The sequence below is a fragment of the Delphinus delphis genome, chromosome 19 (genome assembly GCF_949987515.2).
Source record: "Delphinus delphis chromosome 19, mDelDel1.2, whole genome shotgun sequence".
Lineage (NCBI taxonomy): Eukaryota > Metazoa > Chordata > Mammalia > Artiodactyla > Delphinidae > Delphinus > Delphinus delphis.
Genome location: NC_082701.1, coordinates 22,357,494 through 22,377,892, shown reverse-complemented (window position 1 = coordinate 22,377,892; position 20,399 = coordinate 22,357,494). Strand labels below are relative to the sequence as shown.

General features: G+C 41.8%; 1 protein-coding gene across 2 annotated transcripts; it reads left to right on the top strand.

The window, feature by feature from the left end:
* The first annotated feature begins 1,678 nt into the window (after positions 1 to 1,678).
* On the top strand, positions 1,679 to 19,053 carry MRPL45 (mitochondrial ribosomal protein L45). 2 transcript variants are annotated; one of them, XM_059996669.1, is made up of 8 exons: positions 1,679 to 1,786; positions 2,677 to 2,854; positions 3,266 to 3,383; positions 7,295 to 7,393; positions 16,521 to 16,569; positions 17,467 to 17,616; positions 17,963 to 18,136; positions 18,342 to 19,049. In XM_059996669.1, the coding sequence occupies exons 1-8, from the start codon at positions 1,721 to 1,723 to the stop codon at positions 18,426 to 18,428; spliced, it is 921 nt and encodes a 306-aa protein (XP_059852652.1). In that variant the 5' UTR covers positions 1,679 to 1,720; the 3' UTR covers positions 18,429 to 19,049. The 2 variants fall into 2 exon arrangements, with proteins under 2 accessions (XP_059852652.1, XP_059852653.1); XM_059996670.1 differs by lacking the exon at positions 17,467 to 17,616 and having other exon boundaries at positions 18,342 to 19,053.
* The last annotated feature ends 1,346 nt before the right edge of the window (positions 19,054 to 20,399 follow it).

Here is a 20,399-nt window from a genome sequence, read left to right as displayed (position 1 = left end):
ATGGCGCAGTGGTTGAGAGTCCGCCTGCCGATGCAGGGGACACGGGTTCGTGCCCCAGTCCAGGAAGATCCCACGTGCTGCGGAGCGGCTGGGCCCGTGAGCCATGGCCGCTGAGCCTGCGCGTCCGGAGCCTGTGCTCCGCAACGGGAGAGGGCACAACAGTGAGAGGCCCGCGTAGTGCAAAAAAAAAAAAAAAAGAGAGAGAAATAATTAAATATATCTCATTTAAATGCTTAATATATATTCTTTAATTATCACATATGTATAACACCTAATTTCATGTCACTATTAATGTATCATGCTATAGATTCTATGCTATGGCTAGGACTTGTGGGGGAATTCTTACCCTTGAAGAATATACAGGGACTTCCCTGGCAGTCCAGTGGTTAAGACTCTGTGCCCCCACTACAGGGGGTGCAGGTTCAATCCTCAGTTGGGGAATTAAGATCCCACATGATGCCCTGCGCAGCCAAAAAAAAAAAAAGGAAAAAAAAATCAATGTGTGTGTGTGTGTGTGTGTGTGTGTGTACACACACAGTATAGTTAAAAAGTCAAGATTTAAGACATGAGATCCCTAAACTCAAAAGTAATCTCTCTTTCCTTTGATAGTCCTTAGCATTTTATTTGAACCTTAGTAGCTATTCTATTTCAACCTGTACAGCCCATAGCTCTCAACTCACTGCAAAATACCACAGGTAAATGCTCAATAAACGTTGACAGAATGAGAAAAATCCCAAGGGTACGTGTGAAAAGTGTTTGTCATTCAACGATGATTACAGCACTGGATTTTCCAGGATGACGCCAACAACATGAATTCTTTAACCACTTAATGTGAAGCAATACAGCGTAGTATTCAGTGCATGGGTTCTGGAGTTTGCTTGAACCTGAATCCCAGTTCTGCCAGTTATTAGCCGTGCGACCTTAAATAAATTACGTACTTAATTTCTATGCAACATCATATGTAAAAGGAGCATATTGCTCGTTTGTGGTGAAGACTGAGTTAATATATGTAAAAAGTTTAGAAAGATGCCTGGCACCCGGTAAACAATTTCTAAGTATAAGCTATTTTTTGTTAATAAAAATATTATTGTGCCTCATATTATTATGCCTCTGTCCCAAAATGGCAAACAGATAAATGCTTTTGTCAGTCCACGTGTCTTTTGCTTCAATAAACATAGTAGTCATTAATTTCCTTAATTTGCTAGTAAGAAAGAATTCTTCATACGGTACAGATTGGTAAAACTAGACCTCCGGATTAAGGTTACCCAGAATATCGAGGTCGGATACAGACCCAGAAACTAGTCATTTTTGCCCCTTCTAGGATCCAAGAAGGCACTGAAGAAAAATAGTCATCTCAGAAGGGAAACATCTTTTCGTTCACAAGGTGCAGCAACGTCCCACTCTTACTCGAATGCGGTAACTCCTGGCAGCCAGGAAGCCCGGCGCGCAGGCGCAGCTTCGGCTGCACGCCCCGCCTGGCGCGTGACAACCGTGCTTCCACCCTACCCCCAACGCCGTTTTACTGCGCATGTGCAGCCCAACTCCCCCCACACCCCCACCACCACCCCGGACGTGTACGTGCGCGTTCGCGCCGCTCACACTTCGGCGGCGGGCGCGTGCCCTGGAAAATTCCACTCCCGAGCTAGCTCCGCCCTATGCACCTCCTTTCCGGCCCAAGGCTTTTTACTGTCTCCATCCCGGCTGCCTTTGCGTGAGCAAAATGGCAGTCCCCGTGCCGCGGGATTTGTCTCGCTTATCTAGGGCTTTAGGATGGTGGTCTCGGCAGGTGGGTAGGGACGGGGTAGATAGGAGTCTAGGGGCTGGAGGGGAACAGAGTGGAGGGAAATACTCGCTTTGCAGTTGTCCTTGGTGAACTTGGACGTTACAGGTCGTACCTAGGCTAGGGAAGAGTTGAGGTAGACGAGACATAACTACTTAACTATGTGGCTGAGTGGGGAGAGCCTTGGTAGGGCCATGAGAGCGGGCAAGTTCTCGGGGATTAAGTTTCTCCGGTTTGGTCTGGGTCTGACTGGCCTGGGGGTGTTAAAGGGGAAGAAATTATGGTTGGAAGGTGCGTTCGCTTCCCGTTGATTTTTATAAATGTCCTTAATTGAACAGTAGCTGTAAAGAAGGGAGTCTCGTACCTGCCTGAACAAACCTCGTGGTCAGAGAGAAAGAGACCTGGCCTTTGAAGAGCTTATTGATCAGTTGGGAGCTAGAACGACAGAATAAAGTTTACTTTGAGGCTCCCAATAGAATGAGCAGAATGGAATCTGAGTAAATGTAGAGGAGATGCCAAGAAGAGGACTTTTCTTCTGCTCATTTAAGTATTGGGTTGGTGTTTAAGTTCCCCATCAGACTGAGCGTTCTTTGAAAGCAGAAGCCTTGCTTTCATTAACTCTGCATCTCTAGGAGTTGGCACAGTCCTATACTATGGAAAGTACTAAATAAAGGAAAGCCTTTAGTAAACGTTGAATGGTGTTAGTAAAAGTTGCTTACTGGCTTTTAGGAAGAGACACCATAATTGTTAAGATAGTTGTGCATTTTCCCCCATGATATGTGGCTTTGTAATTGTTCCTAAGGCATTCTTTGGATGTGCCCATTCTATCTTTGCTTACAGTTTGTACAAGATTGATTTTTTTCCAGGTTACCTAACCTTTTTCTACCATCCTCCAGCCAGTCCTGGTGACTCAGTCCACAGCAGTATTTCCAGTGAGAACTAAAAAACGTTTCACACCCCCTACTTATCAACCCAAATATAAATCAGAAAAGGAGTTTGTAGAATATGCCCGGAAAGCAGGACTGGTCATTCCTCCAGAACGTTTGGAGCGTCCCATACATCTGGCCTGTACAGGTGAGACATGGTATTTCTGAGACCCTGACCCAATCCCCTTCTGTCAGAGATCTTGGAAAGTGGAATGATTTGGAGTATGAATGATAGCATTTAATTAACTACAAAATCGGTTCAGTCTCAATCATTTGTATACGTTATATTTCATGAGGTCATCTTTGATCTTGTTTTCACACTGTTCCTAGAAGACCAGGGTAAAATTTCTCCATTCTGTACAAGAAGAAGCTGAGGCTCTAAGAGAAGGCTGAAATGATCTTATTCTACTTTTTCTAATGCAACACGATTCCCTTTACATGGAAGTCTATTTTGTTAGTGTATTTTGTATCCAGGAGCCCTCCCAATTTTGTATGACCTCAGGATGACTTTTTCTCAATCTTTCAATGCTTTTTTAGTTTTCTCCGTCTCTCTTTACAGCTGGTATCTTTGACGCCTATGTTCCTCCTGAGGGTGATGCCCGAGTGTCATCTCTTTCTAAGGAAGGACTGGCACAGAGAACTGAGCGATTGAAGAAGAATGTGGCATCACAATTATCGTAGGTGTCTGAGACAGCTGGGAGTCAGTATTAGAACGAAAATTTCTTGTTGCTGCTTAATCCAGAGAGGTCATCTTGGGTTAATTGTGTTGCCTGTAACTCCCTTGATAACTTGACAGTATATTCTTTCTCTGTAATAGAGCTAATGTATAATATGGGCATCTCAACCTTGATTGTTCGTTTTTGTCACATCATTTAGGAAGTTCACATTGAAGTTTGTAGGACACTTTCTGGATCACATATTTTAAAATTTAAAGTAATAGTAAGAGAGAGCATATTTTTATGAGAAATACCTTAGAGTTTAAACTTAAGAGAGTAAGAAAAGCCAAAAAGGCTTAAAAAGACAGACGTGTTCTGGGGAGCTAACTGGGCTTTAGTTAAGGAGCAGAGCCAAAACTTTCTTCTTAAAGAGACTTTCAGTATCTGTCACTCTAGCTCTAACTGTATCTAAATGATAGGTTCTTAGGGTCATATATAGATTTCTATGCACAAGTATACTGAGTCAGTGTTAATTCTTCATGTGGCCATAACCTATTTCTCTAAATACAGATCTTACCACATCAACTCTTCTGTCTCAGACTCCTTTGTGGCTCCCTGTTATCTGAAGAATAAAATCCAAATTTCTTCAGTGGTATTCAGGGCTTTTTATAATTTGTCTCTTGCCTTCCTCTCCACCATCATCTCCTTATTCCATTTTTCTCATCCTAAACTTTAACCTTTCCAAACTAATTGCCAGTTCCTTGACAAATGTTGTGCTGTGTCTCTTTGCACATCCTTTCCTTTGCCTGAAAAATCTTTTTCTCTCAAGTATTGTGTCTGCTTTTTTTTTTTTAATTAATTAATTAATTTTTATTTTTGGCTGTTTTGGGTCTTTGTTGCTGTGCGCGGGCTTTCTCTAGTTGTGGTGAGCAGGGGCTACTCTTCGTTGCGGTGCGGGGGCTTCTCATTGTGGTTGCTTCTCTTGTTGCGGAGCGTGGGCTCTAGGCGTGCGGGCTTCAGTAGTTGTGGCATGTGGGCTCAGTGGTTGGCGGTGCACGGGCTTAGTTGCTCCATGGCATGTGAGATCTTCCCGGACCAGGGCTCGAACCCGTGTCCCCTGCATTGGCAGGTGGATTCTTAACCACTGCGCCACCAGGGAAGTCTCACTTTTTTTTTTTAATAAGAAACTCCCAATCCTTCCCTCCCCCAGCCCCTTTGGCAACCACGAGTCTGTTCTCTATGTCTGTGAGTCTTTCATAGATATGTTCATTTGTGTGTGTGTGTGTTTTTTTTTTTTTTTTGGCTACACCACGCAGCATGTGGAATCTGAGTTTGCTGACCAGAGATCAAACCTGTGCCCTCTGCAGTGGGAGCGCAAAGTCTTAACCACTGGACCGCCAGGGAAGTCCCTGTGTTGTATTTTAGATTCCACATATAAGTGATATCATATGGTATTTGTCTTTCTCTTTCTCACTTACTTCGCTAAGTATGATAATCTCTGTCTGCTTTTAAGCCTTCTCTGACTCTTTTTGGAGCTGCCTTTGTTATAATTGTAACTGTATGCATATTCTTACTACTTCTGATAACTCTGTATTGTGATGATTTCCTCTCATGTATTTCTCTCCTAGCCTAAGAGCTGTTTGGTGGAAGGTTCATGATGATGATGAACAGAACACAGGTGGTTTTATTATGGAGTTATTATCTAGGAGAGGAAACCAGTTATTAAATACTGATTGTATACAAATAATTACAGATACGGTGAAGTATGAGTGCTGTGGGAACATATGGCAGGGAAAGATAACTTGGTCTGGGAGTTAAAGGTAAGCTTCCCTAAGGAAATGACATTTAAAGCTGGGACCTAAAGGGTTGCTTGGAGTTAGCTGAGTAGAGGGGTATAGTGAGGAACAGCATTCTAGGGAGACAAAACAGTACAAGCAAGGCTCTGAGGTGAAAAGTGCAAAGGAGTGGATTTTATCACATGCTTTTTCCCTGATTGTTGAGATGATCATGTGATATTTGTCCTTTATTCTATTGATATGGTATATTGCATTAATTGATTTTTTTAGTGTTAAACCAATCCTACATTCCTGGGATAAATTCCACTGGGTTATGGTGTCCCCCATCCTCTTAATATAGTTATAGTAACACTTTGATTAGATCAGAATTCCCTGTTTACATTATAACTACGAAAATGCTATTGACAGCAGAGTCATGCAGCAGAGTCATGCAGTCATGCACATTATTATTACATTTCCTGCATAATAGTTTTTTTTTCTGGTGTCGTGTCTTTTTTTCTCATTTGCTTATGGAACCCCTGGTTGTGTTGATTTTCTCTCAGTACATAGAAAACGTTAACTATTTTATCAATCCCATCTTCAAGAAGAAAGCCCTCCTGGAGCCTTCTTACCTATTTCGGTCTGGATTGATCCCTCTTTAGGCTCACTGTACATCGTGGGATCCACTTTTATCATCATCCTGATACTCCTTTTGCCTTGCTCTTATATGTATTCCCTGTGTCGTGGGTTTTACCTCTCTCTCTCATGGTTCATTCAGTTATTTTGGTGGCACACATTCCCCAGCAGCTTCCTGAGAACGGGTGGATGGTAGATAAATGGGATCTTGCAAGGCTAAGGAAAAGTCTTTTTTTAGTCTCCCACTTCATTTATAATTTTCCCAGGTATAGAATTCTGGGCTGGGAGTCATTTTTTTCTCAATTAAAAGCACTGCTCCATTGTCTTTCTAACTTCCTTTTTTTTTTTTTTTAATATTTATTTATTTGGCTGTGCCAGGTATTAGTTGCAGCACGAGGGATCTTTGTTGCAGCGTGCAGGATCTTTACTTGCGGCATGTGGGCTCTTTTAGTTGCATTATGCAGGCCCTTAGTTGTGGCATGCAGGATCTAGTTCCCCAACCAGGGATCGAACCCGGGCCCCCTGCATTGGGAGCGCAGAGTTTTAACCACTGGACCACCAGGGAAGTCCTGTCTTTCTAACTTCTAATGTTGCTAGTTAGAAGCCCAATGTCTTTCTGGCTCCTGAGCCTCTGTATAAAACCTGTTTTTTCTTTCTTAGTGCTAATAGGATGTTTTCTTCGATGCCAAAATTCTGAAATTTCACTATGAAAAGCTTTGGTCTTTATTTATTTTTTTAAATTTAAAATTTAATATTTGGCTGCATTGTGTCTTTGTTGCTGCGCGCTGGCTTTCTCTAGTTGCAGTGAGTGGGGGCTACTCTTCGTTGTGGTGTGCGGGCTTCTCATTGGGGTGGCTTCTCTTGTTGTGGAGCACAGGCTGTAGGCGTGTGGGCTTCAGTAGTTGCAGCATGCAGGCTCAGTAGTTGCGGCACTCGGGCCCTAGAGTACGTGGGCTTCGGTAGTTGTGGTGTGTGGGCCCTAGGGCACGCGGGCTTCAGTAGTTGTGGCGCATGGGCTTAGTTGTTCCGTGGCATGTGGGATCTTCCCGGACCAGGGATCGAACCTGTGTCCCCTGCATCGGCAGGTGGGTTGTTTTTTTTTTTTTTTTTGCGGAACGCGGGCCTCTCACTGTTGTGGCCTCTCCCGTTGCGGAGCACAGGCTCCGGACGCGCAGGCTCAGCGGCCATGGCTCATGGGCCCAGCCGCTCCGCGGCATGTGGGATCCTCCCGGACCGGGGCACAAACCCATGTCCCCTGCATCGGCAGGCGGACTCTCAACCACTGCGCCACCAGGGAAGCCCGGCAGGTGGATTCTTAACCACTACACCACCAGGAAGTCCCAGCTTTGGCCTTTCTTTAGAATGATTGATTTAAGTGCGAGTTAGAAGGTTGAATTTACAGGACTTGGCACATTCAAAAATCAATTATTGAATAAATGGACAGACATTAACGGACGTAAAGTAAGCTGTAAGTTATGGAAAAGTCTTCTTTAGAAATGATTCTCATGCTTAATTTTACAGAATCCGGAGGATAAGAGAAAGTGATCCTAATTTTAAAATAAAGGACTTCCCTGAAAAAGCCCAGGATATCTTCATTGAAGCTCACCTGTGTCTAAACAAGTACGTGAACTCCCTGTCTTATACCCATTATGTTCTCAGCAGCTATTATTCTAGGCACAGGTTTTTTTTTTTTTCTTCAGGTAAGAGTTCTAGAGTGGGAGATGTTCCTCTGTGGGAAATTGGAGCCTGGAGCTGTCCTTGACTCCTCTCACTGCTTCTGGGAGTTTTCACCATTTGGTCTGGCTCAACTCCACTGGCAAGTGTTGAGACTCTGCTGAACGGCTGCTATTTTCACCCGCCTAATCCCTAATTCATCCTGACCCTTCTTGTGTGTTTGTCTTGTATATGTACATTTCCTTTCCTTAATTGTTTTGAATAAGTTTCTTTAAAAATTTTCCAACTTTTTCTTGATTCAACCAAGGGAGAAAAGTCAGGGCTGCTAGGTAGATGAAAAATCAACATGAGGGGCCTGGAATAACCTTAAGTACTAGTCCTTGGACTGTTGCCGACATTCTTTGAACTGTAGCTTGCTGTGGCTAGGCTTCAGGTAGGATCCCAAACCTATACTCTCAAATCCATTAATTATTTCTTTTTACTTTTATTTGTTTAAAAAAAGTTTTTAATTGTGAAATATTTCAAACATGTAAAAAAATACCTTGCAAGGTAATAGATGTTTACATTTTGCCATATTTGCTTCTGAATGCCTAATTGGGGGAAGAGACAGGGATAAAGCATTATAGCTACAGCTAAAGCCCCATCTCCCCATTCTTTTCCTTCCTAGAAAGAACCACTATCTTCCCTATTATTCTCATGCACATTTTTATACTCACCACATGTACATGTGTATAAACAATGTACAGTATTGTTTAATGTGTTGTGAAAATTTACATGAATGATGTATTTTTCTGAAACCTGCTCTGTTTATTGTTCAGTGTAGTTTTTTTTATATTTGATATTTTTTTCCTACCACATTATTTTTTGCATTCTAGTTACCATGATTTTTCTTTGTTTCTTTTTTTCCTTTCATTTGTGGTATTGATATAATTTCCTTCTAACTTTCTTATTCCTTCCACTTGTTTGGAACTATTACATTCTACTTCTGTTCTTATAATAGTTATTAAAATGTTTAGCATGTATTGTTGATAATATCACAAGAAGCTTCAAACACTTGAATTTCAGTCACTGCCTCATACATCTCCTGTGTTATTGTTATTTAGTTTTTTTAAGTTCTACCTTGTTGTTATTTCACTTGCATTTTTTTTTTAACATCTTTATTGGGGTATAATTGCTTTACAATGGTGTGTTAGTTTCTGCTTTATAACAAAGTGAATCAGTTATACATATACATATGTTCCCATATCTCTTCCCTCTTGCGTCTCCCTCCCTCCCACCCCTCCAGGCGGTCACAAAGCACCGAGCTGATATCCCTGTGCTATGCGGCTGCTTCCCACTAGCTATCTACCTTATGTTTGGTAGTGTATATATGTCCATGCCTCTCTCTCGCTTTGTCACAGCTCACCCTTCCCCCTCCCCATATCGTCAAGTCCATTCTCCAGTAGGTCTGTGTCTTTATTCCTGTCTTACCCCTAGGTTCTTCATGACTTTTTTTTCTTAAATTCCATACATATGTGTTAGCATACGGTATTTGTCTTTCTCTTTCTGACTTACTTCACTCTGTATGACAGACTCTAGGTCTGTCCACCTCATTACAAATAGCTCAATTTCATTTCTTTTTATGGCTGAGTAATATTCCATTGTATATATGTGCCACATCTTCTTTATCCATTCATCCGATGATGGGCACTTAGGTTGTTTCCATCTCTGGGCTATTGTAAATAGAGCTGCAATGAACATTTTGGTACATGACTCTTTTTGAATTATGGTTTTCTCAGGGTATATGCCCAGGAATGGGATTGCTGGGTCATATGGTAGTTCTATTTGTAGTTTTTTAAGGAACCTCCATACTGTTCTCCATAGTGGCTGTACCAATTCACATTCCCACCAGCAGTGCAGGAGTGTTCCCTTTTCTCCACACTCTCTCCAGCATTTATTGTTTCTAGATTTTTTGATGATGGCCATTCTGACTGGTGTGAGGTGATACCTCATTGTAGTTTTGATTTGCATTTCCCTAATGATTAATGATGTTGAGCATTCTTTCATGTGTTTGTTGGCAGTCTGTATATCTTCTTTGGAGAAATGTCTGTTTAGGTCTTCTGCCCATTTTTGGATTGGGTTTTTGTTTTTTTGTTATTGAGCTGCATGAGCTGCTTGTAAATTTTGGAAATTAATCCTTTGTCAGTTGCTTCATTTGCAAATATTTTCTCCCATTCTGAGGGTTGTCTTTTGGTCTTGTTTATGGTTTCCTTTGCTGTGCAAAAGCTTTGAAGTTTCATTAGGTCCCATTTGTTTATTTTTGTTTTTATTTCCATTTCTCTAGGAGGTGGGTCAAAAAGGATCTTGCTGTGATTTATGTCATAGAGTGTTCTGCCTATGTTTTCCTCTAAGAGTTTTATAGTGTCTGGTCTTACATTTAGGTCTTTAATCCACTTTGAGTTTATTTTTGTGTATGGTGTTAGGGAGTGTTCTAATATCATTCTTTTACATGTAGCTGTCCAGTTTTCCCAGCACCACTTGTTGAAGAGTCTTTTCTCCATTGTATATCCTTGCCTCCTTTGTCGTAGATTAGTTGACCATAGGTGCATGGGTTTATATCTGGGCTTTCTATCCTGTTCCATTGATCTATATTTCTGTTTTTATGCCAGTACCATATTGTCTTGATTACTGTAGCTTTGTAGTATAGTGTGAGGTCAGGGAGTCATCAGTGCCTTATAGTTTTCTGCATACAGGTCTTTTGTCTCCCTAGGTAGGTTTATTCCTAAGTATTTTGTTCTTTTTGTTGCAATGGTAAATGGGAGTGTTTCCTTAATTTCTCTTTCAGATTTTTCATCATTAGTGTATAGGAATGCAAGAGATTTCTGTGCATTAATTTTGTATCCTGCAACTTTACCAGATTCATTGATTAGCTCTAGTAGTTTTCTGGTGACATATTTAGGATTCTCTATGTATAGTATCATGTCATCTGCAAACAGTGACAGTTTTACTTCTTCTTTTCCAATTTGAATTCCTTTTATTTCTTTTTTTTCTCTGATTGCTGTGGCTAAGACTTCCAAAACTATGTTGAATAATAGTGGTGAGAGTGGACATCCTTGTCTTGTTCCTGATCTTAGAGGAAATGCTTTCAGGTTTTCACCATTGAGAATGATGTTTGCTGTGGGTTTGTCATATATGGCCCTTATTATGTTGAGGTAGGTTCCCTCTATGCCCACTCTCTGGAGAGTTTTTATCATAAATGGGTATTGAATTTTGTCAAAAGCTTTTTCTGCATTGATTGAGTTGATCATATGGGTTTTATTCTTCAGTTTGTTAATATGGTTTATCACATTGACTGATTTGCATATATTGAAGAATCTTTGCATCCCTGGGATAAATCCCACTTGATCGTGGTGTATGATCCTTTTAGTGTGCTGTTGGATTCTGTTTGCTAGTATTTTGTCGAGGATATTTGCATCTATATTCATCAGTGATATTGGTCTGTAATTTTCTTTTTTTTGTAGTATCTTTGTCTGGTTTTGGTATCACAGAGATGGTGGCCTCATAGAATGAGTTTGGGAGTGTTCCTTCCTCTGCAATTTTTGGAAGAGTTTGAGAAGGATGGATGTTAGCTCTTCTCTAAGTGTTTGATAGAATTCACCTGTGAAGCCATCTGGTCCTGGACTTTTGTTTGTTGGAAGATTTTTAATCACAGTTTCAATTTCATTACTTGTGATTGGTCTGTTCATATTTTGATTTCTTCCTGGTTCAGTCATGGAAGATTATACCTTTGTAAGAATTTGTCCATTTCTTCCAGGTTGTCCATTTTTTCCAGGTTGTCCATTTTATTGGCATAGAGTTGCTTGTAGTAGTCTCCTAGGATGCTTTGTATTTCTGCGGTGTCTGTTGTAACTTCTCCTTTTTCATTTCTAATTTTATTGATTTGAGTCTTCTCCCTCTTTTTCTTGATGAGTCTGGATAATGGTTTATCAATTTTGTTTATCTTCTCAAAGAACCAGATTTTAGTTTTATTGATCTTTGCTATTGTTTTCTTTGTTTCTGTTTCATTTATTTCTGCTCTGTTCTTTATGATTTCTTTCCTTCTGATAACTTTGGGTTTTGTTTGTTCTTCTTTCTCTAGTTCCTTTAGGTGTAAGGTTAAATTGTTTATTTGAGATTTTTCTTGTTTCTTGAGGTAGGCTTGTATAGCTGTAAACTTCCCTCTTAGAACTGCTTTTGCTGCATCCCATAGGTTTTGGATCGTTGTGTTTTCATTGTCATTTGTCTCTAGGTATTTTTTGATTTCCTCTTTGATTTCCTTAGTGATTTCTTGGTTATTTAGTAACGTATTGTTTAACCTCCATGTGTTTGTGTTTTTTATGTTTTTTTCCCTGTAATTGATTTCTAATCTCATAGTGTTGTGGTTAGAAAAGATGCTTGATATGATTTCAGCTTTCTTAAATTTACTGAGGCTTGATTTGTGAGCCAAGATGTGATCTATCCTGGAGAATGTTCGTGCACGCTTGAGAAGAAAGTGTAATCTGCTGTTTTTGGATGGGATGTCCTATAAATATCAATTAAATCTATCTGGTCTGTTGTGTCATTTAAAGCTTGTGTTTGCTTATTAATTTTCATTTTGGATGATCTGTCCTTTGGTGTAAGTGAGGTGTTAATTTACCCCACTATTATTGTGTTACTGTCGATTTCCTCTTTCACAACAGTTAGCAGTTGTCTTATGTGTTGAGGTGCTCCTATGTTGGGAGCATATATATTTATAATTGTTATATCTTCTTCTTGGATTGATCCCTTGATCATTAGGTAGTGTCCTTCCTTGTCTCTTGTAACATTCTTTAAAGTCTATTTTATCTGATGTGAGTATTGCTACTCCAGCCTTCTTTAGATTTCCATTTGCATGGAATATCTTTTCCCATCCCCTCCCTTTCAGTCTGTATGTGTCCCTAGGTCTGAAGTGGGTCTTTTGTAGACAGCATATATATGGATCTTGTTTTTGTATCCATTCAGCAAGCCTCTGTCTTTTGGTTGGAGCATTTAATCCATTCACATTTCAGGTAATTATCGATACATATGTTCCTATTACCATTTTCTTAATTGTTTTGGGTTTGTTTTTGTAGGTCCTTTTCTTCTCTTGTGTTTCCCACTTAGAGAAGTTCCTTTAGCATTTGTTGTAGAGCTGGTTTGGTGGTGCTGAATTCTCTTAGCTTTTGCTTGTCTGTAAAGCTTTTGAATTCTCCATCAAATCTGATTGAGATCCTTGCCGGGTAGAGTAATCTTGGTTGTAGGTTCTTCCCTTTCGTCACTTTAAATATGTCATGCCACTCCCTTCTGGCTCGTAGAGTTTCTGCTGAGAAATCAGCTGTTAACCTTATGGGAGTTTCCTTGTATGTTATTTGTCATTTTTCCCTCGCTGCTTTCAATAATTTTTCTTTGTCTTTAATTTTTGTCAGTTTGATTACTGTGTGTCTCAGCGTGTTTCTACTTGGGTTTATCCTGTATGGGACTCTCTGTGCTTCCTGGACTTGGGTGGCTATTTCCTTTTCCATGTTAGGAAAGTTTTCGGCTGTACTCTCTTCAGATACTTTCTCAGGTGCTTTCTCTGTCTCTTCTCCTTCTGGGACCCCTGTAATGTGAATGTTGTTGTGTTTAATGTTGTCCCACAGGTCTCTTAGGCTGTCTTCATTTCTTTTCATTCTTTTTTCTATATTCTGTTCCGCAGCAGTGAATTCCACCATTCTGTCTTCCAGGTCACTTATCCGTTCTTCTGCCTCAGTTATTCTGCTATTGATTCCTTCTAGTGTATTTTTCATTTCAGTTATTGTATTGTTCATGTCTGTTTGTTTGTTCTTTAATTCTTCTAGGTCTTTGTTAAACATTTCTTGCATCTTCTTGATCTTTGCCTCCATTCATTTTCCGAGGTCCTGGATCATCTTCACTATCATCATTCTGAATTCTTTTTCTGGAAGGTTTCCTATCTCCACTTCATTTAGTTGTTTTTCTGGGGTTTTATCTTGTTCCTTCATCTGCTACGTAGCCCTCTGCCTTTCCATCTTGTCTATCTTTCTGTGAATGTGGTGTTTGTTCCACAGGCTGCAGGATTGTAGTTCTTCTTGCTTCTGCTGTCTGCCCTCTGGTGGATCTATTGATGTTCTTATTTCATACATTGTTTTCTGATTTCCTTTAGTTCTTTGTCCATGCTTACCTTTATCTCAGTGAGCGTAAGTAGGATAGTTGATTTAACGTCTTTGGCTAATAATTCCAGTGTCTGGGCTTTCTCAGGGATGGTTTCTGTCAAAAATTTTTTTCCTGTGGATGGGCCATACTTTTGTATTTCTTTGTATACTTTGTAATTTTTTTGTTGAGAACTGGACATTCTGAGTATTATTATGTGGTAACTCTGGAAATCAGATTCCTCTGCTTCTCAGGAATTGCTGACTTTGCTCATCAGTGCCACTGCCATCCATTTGTGACTTTTCCAAACTAGTATTGCTAAGTGTGTATTCTTTGTTGTGGGTGGTCGTTGAAGTTTCTGTTCCATTATCTCTGCAGTTCCATTCCATTCTGTTCCATTATCTCAGCCAGTGACCTGACAAAGATTTCCTAAATTGTCTGGCTGAATAAAAACAAAACAGGTGTTCTTGGTCCTTTATCCCTTTAAATCTGTTGGTGGGAAAAGCTGCTGCAGCCAGCAGGGCTGAAACCATGACATCATTTGCTCTGGTCTCTCTGCAATCCACCAACCTGACCAAAATGTGCAACTCAAATTTTTGGAGGGAGGGGTCCCTACTGCCTGCCCTTGCGCCAGCCATCCACTCCAGGAACACAGGCTACTATCCCCACCAGTAATGGCAGGGCTGAGGGAAAGAGGAGGGTAGGTGGTTTGCACATGTTCTTAAACTCAAGATCACTGGCTTCTCCCTTCGTCAAGCACTTCCCTAGTTGTTATAGGTGTCCAGTCAACATCCAGAGTTCTGAAATTGTGGTTCTGGTTATTTTTTCTAATTTATCAGTTGTTTCAATGGAGGGACCCAACCCTAGTGCTTCCTCCTCTGTCATTTTGCTTGATGTCTGTGTCTGTTGATTTTGCTAGCTTCCAGATGTTTTGTAATGTTTCATTGTGAGCTCATCTGCAATGGAGAGTTTTTCTTCTGAGGGAATTCCAAACAACCTAAGTTATGAATATGATCCCAGAGAGGTTTTGGGGTGTTTCTGCCAGATACTCTAGGGATATCCTTGGCCAGGTGTCAGTTTGTTTTTTTGTTTTGTTTTTTTGGTTTTTTTTGCGGCACGCGGGCCTCTCACTGTTGTGGCCTCTGCCGTTGCGGAGCACAGGCTCCGGACGCGCAGGCTCAGCGGCCATGGCTCACGGGCCCAGCCGCTCCGCGGCATGCGGGATCCTCCCGGACCGGGGCACGAACCCGTGTCCCCTGCATTGGCAGGCAGACTCTCAACCACTGCACCACCAGGGAAGCCCAGGTATCAGTTTCTATGTTAATTTCTTAGCTTAGGAATTCTTACATCATACAGATACCATAAATTCTGTGTCCACCTCTGGGTATAATGTGGACTTAAGGCTTTAATTTTTTGTGGGAGTTTTTAAAATTTGTTTTTTAGACACCCCCACCCCCACCCCAAGCCCTAGAGTGAGGGAAACTTTATATCTAGGTTGGTGGACTATTTTCTAATTTCCCTTTCCTGCAGGTACAGGACTCTTTTTGAGGGTCATAGCTTTATGCAGGGATCTCAGTTCCAACTCCCTGTCCTTCCAGCATCCAAGGTTTTAGGAAAAGTCAAGCTCTAGCCATCAGATCCTATTTCTAGATCCCTAAATCATCTCTGTGCTGTTGTGGTATCAGGTTGTATTCTTTCCATTCTGCTTTTAACTCACTCTTCCTTTCTGGCATCTAAGAACTTACCTTCCTTTCTTGTGAACTAGGCTAGAGATTTTAAAATGTGTGTGTGTCTATGTGTATTATATTCTCTCCAACCTTTCTGGATGTTTATAGTGGGAGCAGTTTCACATAAGCTCAGTCCATTATGTTGCCCAAAGCAGATGTCCTCCTTTTATTTTTCAGGGTAAGTTCTATTGCAAAATACTGAGTGAACTCATAAAACGGGGAATTTATTTCTACTGAAGATTTCTAGGCCAGGACAGTGACAAGGAAGAATTTATTCTGAGGTGGCAAGCATGGTGGTTGTGGTAGCTGTCACCACACCTCAGTCTAGTCTAGTTTAGAGCTACAGTGGGGGAAATGACTCGGAATCTTTTGTATTTGGAATAGAAGTGGAAGGGAAGCAGGTAGACAGAACTAATCCATTACCCACTGTGGGATTAGAGACACAATTTTTCAAAGGGCAAAGACTTAAACTGCTCAGAAAGTATTAAATTGTGGGGAAAAGTCATGAGTGTGTATCTGAAAGAAACTAATCTGTGGTCTTAGGTTTATTTGAAGCCCTTCAGTTAGGACCCCTCCTAAAATCTTACATGTACAGGAGCTGGGGTTTGCCAACTATTTTCTTACTGTTACTGCATAGAATCAGCATAACTAGATCACTCTGGCAGCAACAAAGATGGGGCGGGGGGCAGTTTTATGTAGAAAAGACCAGAAAAAACAGATGGTTATCTTTTGGCTAGGTTCAAAGATGAATGTGTAAGAAATAAGGCTAAGCAGTCGGTATTGATGATGTGTCCATGGTAAGAGGAGATAAATTGAGCTTTTGATTGTTATTTGTGTTGGATTTTGTTCCAACTTAGAACAAAAATCAGTCCCCACATCCCAGTGAGGGTTTCTTGCCCATCTCAAGGAGGTACAGTAATTTCAGCGAAATTTCTTTCTGCTCCTGAGATTCAAACATAACTTTACGCTGCTCTTAGATCTCACGGTTTTCTGGTAAATCATGTTGTTCTTCATCTTTGGACTAGGACCAGGACTTAGTATATTACCTGGCTTATAGTAGGTGTGCAGAAAATGTTTATAAAAATGAAGGGAGTTGTTTTCTATTTTCAGGGCCATTTTCAGCTTTCATACACAGTATCATAAAAGCAGGAGGAGTCAGTGATAAATATCTCTTTCCTTTTTAGCTCAGACCATGACCGGCTTCATACCTTGGTAACTGAAAACTGTTTTCCGGTAGGTTCTTATCTTCCTTAGAACTGTGGGACCCCTGAGTAGACAGATTCTAGCTATCCCCTCTGATTTTCTTAAGGATCAGTTTTGAGAGTACAGGAAGTCTAAGGCAAAAGCTGAAGTTCCATTATTTTTGGCTGAACGATGACGACTTGATATGGACTCTAGTAAAGGCCACACAGGTGAAGAAAGAAGAAGCCCCTCAGCAAGCAGTACTGAGACATACCTATATGTCATACCTGTCTAGACATACCTAGACAGCCCTGCACATACCTATACTACAGTAAAGGATTTAACCAGTGTTCGTGAGGCTTACATTGTGTGATAACAGGGGTGCTAGGTACTCTGGGAGACCCCTAACAATGAGGACTTGGTGGTTCAGTTAGAGGTTCAGGAATAAGAACTTCAGTTTCTATCAGTTTTGCTTCATCTCCCCAGGGACAAGTATCGCTATCCTAGTCTTAGCAGGTTAGCCTTTATAAAAGGCTATAAAATTCCTATAAAATCCCACCTTTCATTGCCAAAAGGTGAGAGGAAAAAAAACCAAACATGTGCAGTCAACAGAAGTGCATGCAATAATGAGCAGATTATGGACGTGTGTAGGAGGGATAATGGGGTATTAGGTAAGCTGGCAGGTTGGAGTGTGGCCTTCATTGATTTGGAGAAGGGTCCTCAAGGAGGTAGGTGGGTCTTGAGTTGTGATTTAGAAATGGAAAGAGAGTTGTTGTGAGGTGAGCATGAGCAGTAGCTTAAGGTGAGAGAAAATAAGCACCAGAGAGCATTTGATGGGAAACGTTGCATGTTGACTGTGGTATTGCAGGAAGAGCAAGCGTGGAAATAAGCTCCAACTTCCCTACAGGGAGGGAAAAATCCAGTTGAACTATTCTCCTCTGCCCTCAGGACATGGTCTGGGACATCAAATACAAGACCGTCCGCTGGAACTTTGTAGAATCTTTAGAGCCACCCCAGGTGGTGCAGGTTCGCTGTTCAAGTCTGCTGAACCAGGGAAACGCGTATGGCCAGGTCACCATCCGCATGCACACCCGGCAGGTAGAGGCACCAGTCTGCTTTCCTCCCAGCTTTCTTCACTCTCAGGTTGGGCACCTCCCTCTGATTTCTGGGTACAGCTGCCCGGGACTCTGAGTTCTAAGGAAAGGTCTGTCTTACCTTGTCACTGCACCCTTCCCACTGCTGGATGTTAGCTGTACTAAAACAGGTGTGAGGATATTCTTCCCCACCCTTCCTGGACTCCCTCCCACCTCCTTCCACCACCCCGTCCCCCCGCCCCCCAGTCAAAAACCCTCTAAGAGTAAAGTGTCAGTGGTTGATCTGTTAGTCTAGATTCAGAATTAAACAACTCTGAGGACTAACCGACTAGATGTGCTTTCATTTTCAGACTCTGGCCATCTATGATCGGTTTGGCCGGTTGATGTATGGACAGGAAGATGTGCCCAGGGATGTCCTGGAGTATGTTGTCTTTGAAAAGCATCTGGTGAATCCCTATGGGAGCTGGAGAATGCATGGCAAGATCATTCCCCCATGGGCACCCCCTAAGCAGCCTATCCTTAAGGTAAAGCAGCTTGCATGGTTTAAGACATGGCATTCTAAGCCACTCCTGTTGGGCTCCACCTAGTGGACAGAGAGGGTGATGCACCACCAGGAAGAGGAGTCCTCTTGTTGGCGGTGGGCACGGAGGTGGGCATGGAGGCGGGCATGAATCTCTTAGGTAAGCCATGGACTTGGATAGTAGATAACTCAGTATCCTGCTCTTTCAGACGGTGATGATCCCTGGCCCCCAGATGAAACCTTGGGAAGAGTATGAAGAGCCACAAGGAGAGGCCCATAACCCTCAGCTAGCGTGATGGCAAAAGTGACTCCTCGGGTGAAGCGTGGGTGGTGATGTGGCTGGAAGCTGTGAAGTCTGGGAGTCTGGGAGCTGTGAAGTCTTTCATTTTCTTCATCCTGTAGAAAGAGCTACCTTTGTTCTCTCTTGCCCTGCTTGGATCTTTTTAGCAGTCTCATCCTCAGTAACCACTACTGATGGTTGGGCCCTAGTGGGTTGGTCCTGTGCACAGCAATGGACCTACTTCTTCTTTTTTTAATCTTATATCTAGCTTCTAACTCCAGATGAAAAACAGTACGTTTCAGAGAACATCTGATACCAGCTTTTCCGGCAGCAAGAACTGTCAGGAGCAAACTGGCAGAACTTTCTTTCTAATTACAGGGCAGGATCAGAGTTTGAAATAAAACACTATCAGGTATTGGACAAATGTGGTGGGTTCTGTATATTTCTCCTGGTTCAGGATGGAAGTAGACCAGCCATCAGAGGGCAGAAGTGGAAGTTATCTTAATTGTGAGTGATGTGACTTACAGGAAATCCAGACTTGGGAAAAATAATTAGTGTTTATTAAAGTGGCGTCATTTAAGAGGGTCTTTTCGCATACACTGACTCACTGAATCAATATTTGTATTTCATAGATGAATGTAAATCCAAAGAAATCATTTAGCCCTCAGCCTTTGGATTTTGTTCTTAATTATCAGCTGCATCCTGGTGTGATCCCAGGAAGCGTTAGAGGAGGAAGGGGCCATGGTAGTGTGGATACATTTGGGAAATCCATCAATAAGATTTAGTTCCCTGATTTCTAGCACCGTTTGGAGATGGTGACTTTTTTTCCATCCCGAATTTGGAGGCAAAGATACCAGAATATGGACCCATGTAGAGTGAAGCAGCCCAGCCCCTTCTTGTTCCTTAGCTCAAGCTGGGGGAGGATGTGGGACTTCTCATGCTCATGTCCTGGGTCATCTGAGGTATGACAAGGGAAATCACTGTCCCAGCAGCAAGCTCGGTTTATAGTACTATTACTTTGATCAGCCCATGAGGGCTCCCCTTAAAAATCAGGACCTTAATTCTTGTGTTTCTGTTTTTCAAATCTAGTATTTTCTTTTAAGGAGTTTATCACCTGGGTTAAGGATTAATCTGTTCTGACCTTGTCTTGAGAGTAGAGCCCAAAGAAACTGGAATCAGGTTGAGAATAACCTGACCCCTCAGTCTCTGTAAAGCTACCATTTCAGCAAAGCAGCAAACAGACCAGGCCTCCCTGGGGAAAACTGATGTTTTAATAACAGCTGCTGAGTGCTGACCATAGACACAAGATGTGCATGCTTAGGGAAGAGGCAGCACTAGTAGGTTAATCCACAGCAGCCACCCTCATCGTGCTACTTAGTTTCTACCCTTTTGGCTTAAAATGTACATCAGTTTCCAGCATTGTTGCCCAAGTGAGGTTTGATCATATCCTATTTGCCTGAGCCCTGGATTAAGGCAAAATGAGAAGGGAAGTGCTTTGAGTAGGATCCACAGCTGGGGAGTATGGAGTAAGGGGAGGCAATCCTGGGAGGGTAGGGAAGCAGACACAAAGCGCACTTAATGGCTAAACGACGTCTTGATTTCTCTGAATATATTAAAACACAGTGTTTCACATAAGCTGTTTCACCTCACTCCACCTCACTCCCCTCACTCCCCTGTCTCAGGGATCTCTAGATAATCCTAAATAGCAGCTAAGCCAGGGAGCCACCAGGGAGCCAGAGGATAAGTGCAATTTTCATTTCCCCTTGGGATCAAATCCAGCTGAGCAAATGGCCCAGATGTACAGGATTGGCTTGAAGGGCCGGGCGGAGGCCATCTGCAGTGCCACCCATGTAGCTGGGCACTGGCTGAGAATTAGCCAGACAGTCCCATTGTCCTGAAGGCTGCCATGTGGCTACCTTGGGCTTCAGAGCAGGCATTGTTCTTTCCTTATCTATCTACTATTAATATTTAGAAACATTGAAAAAAT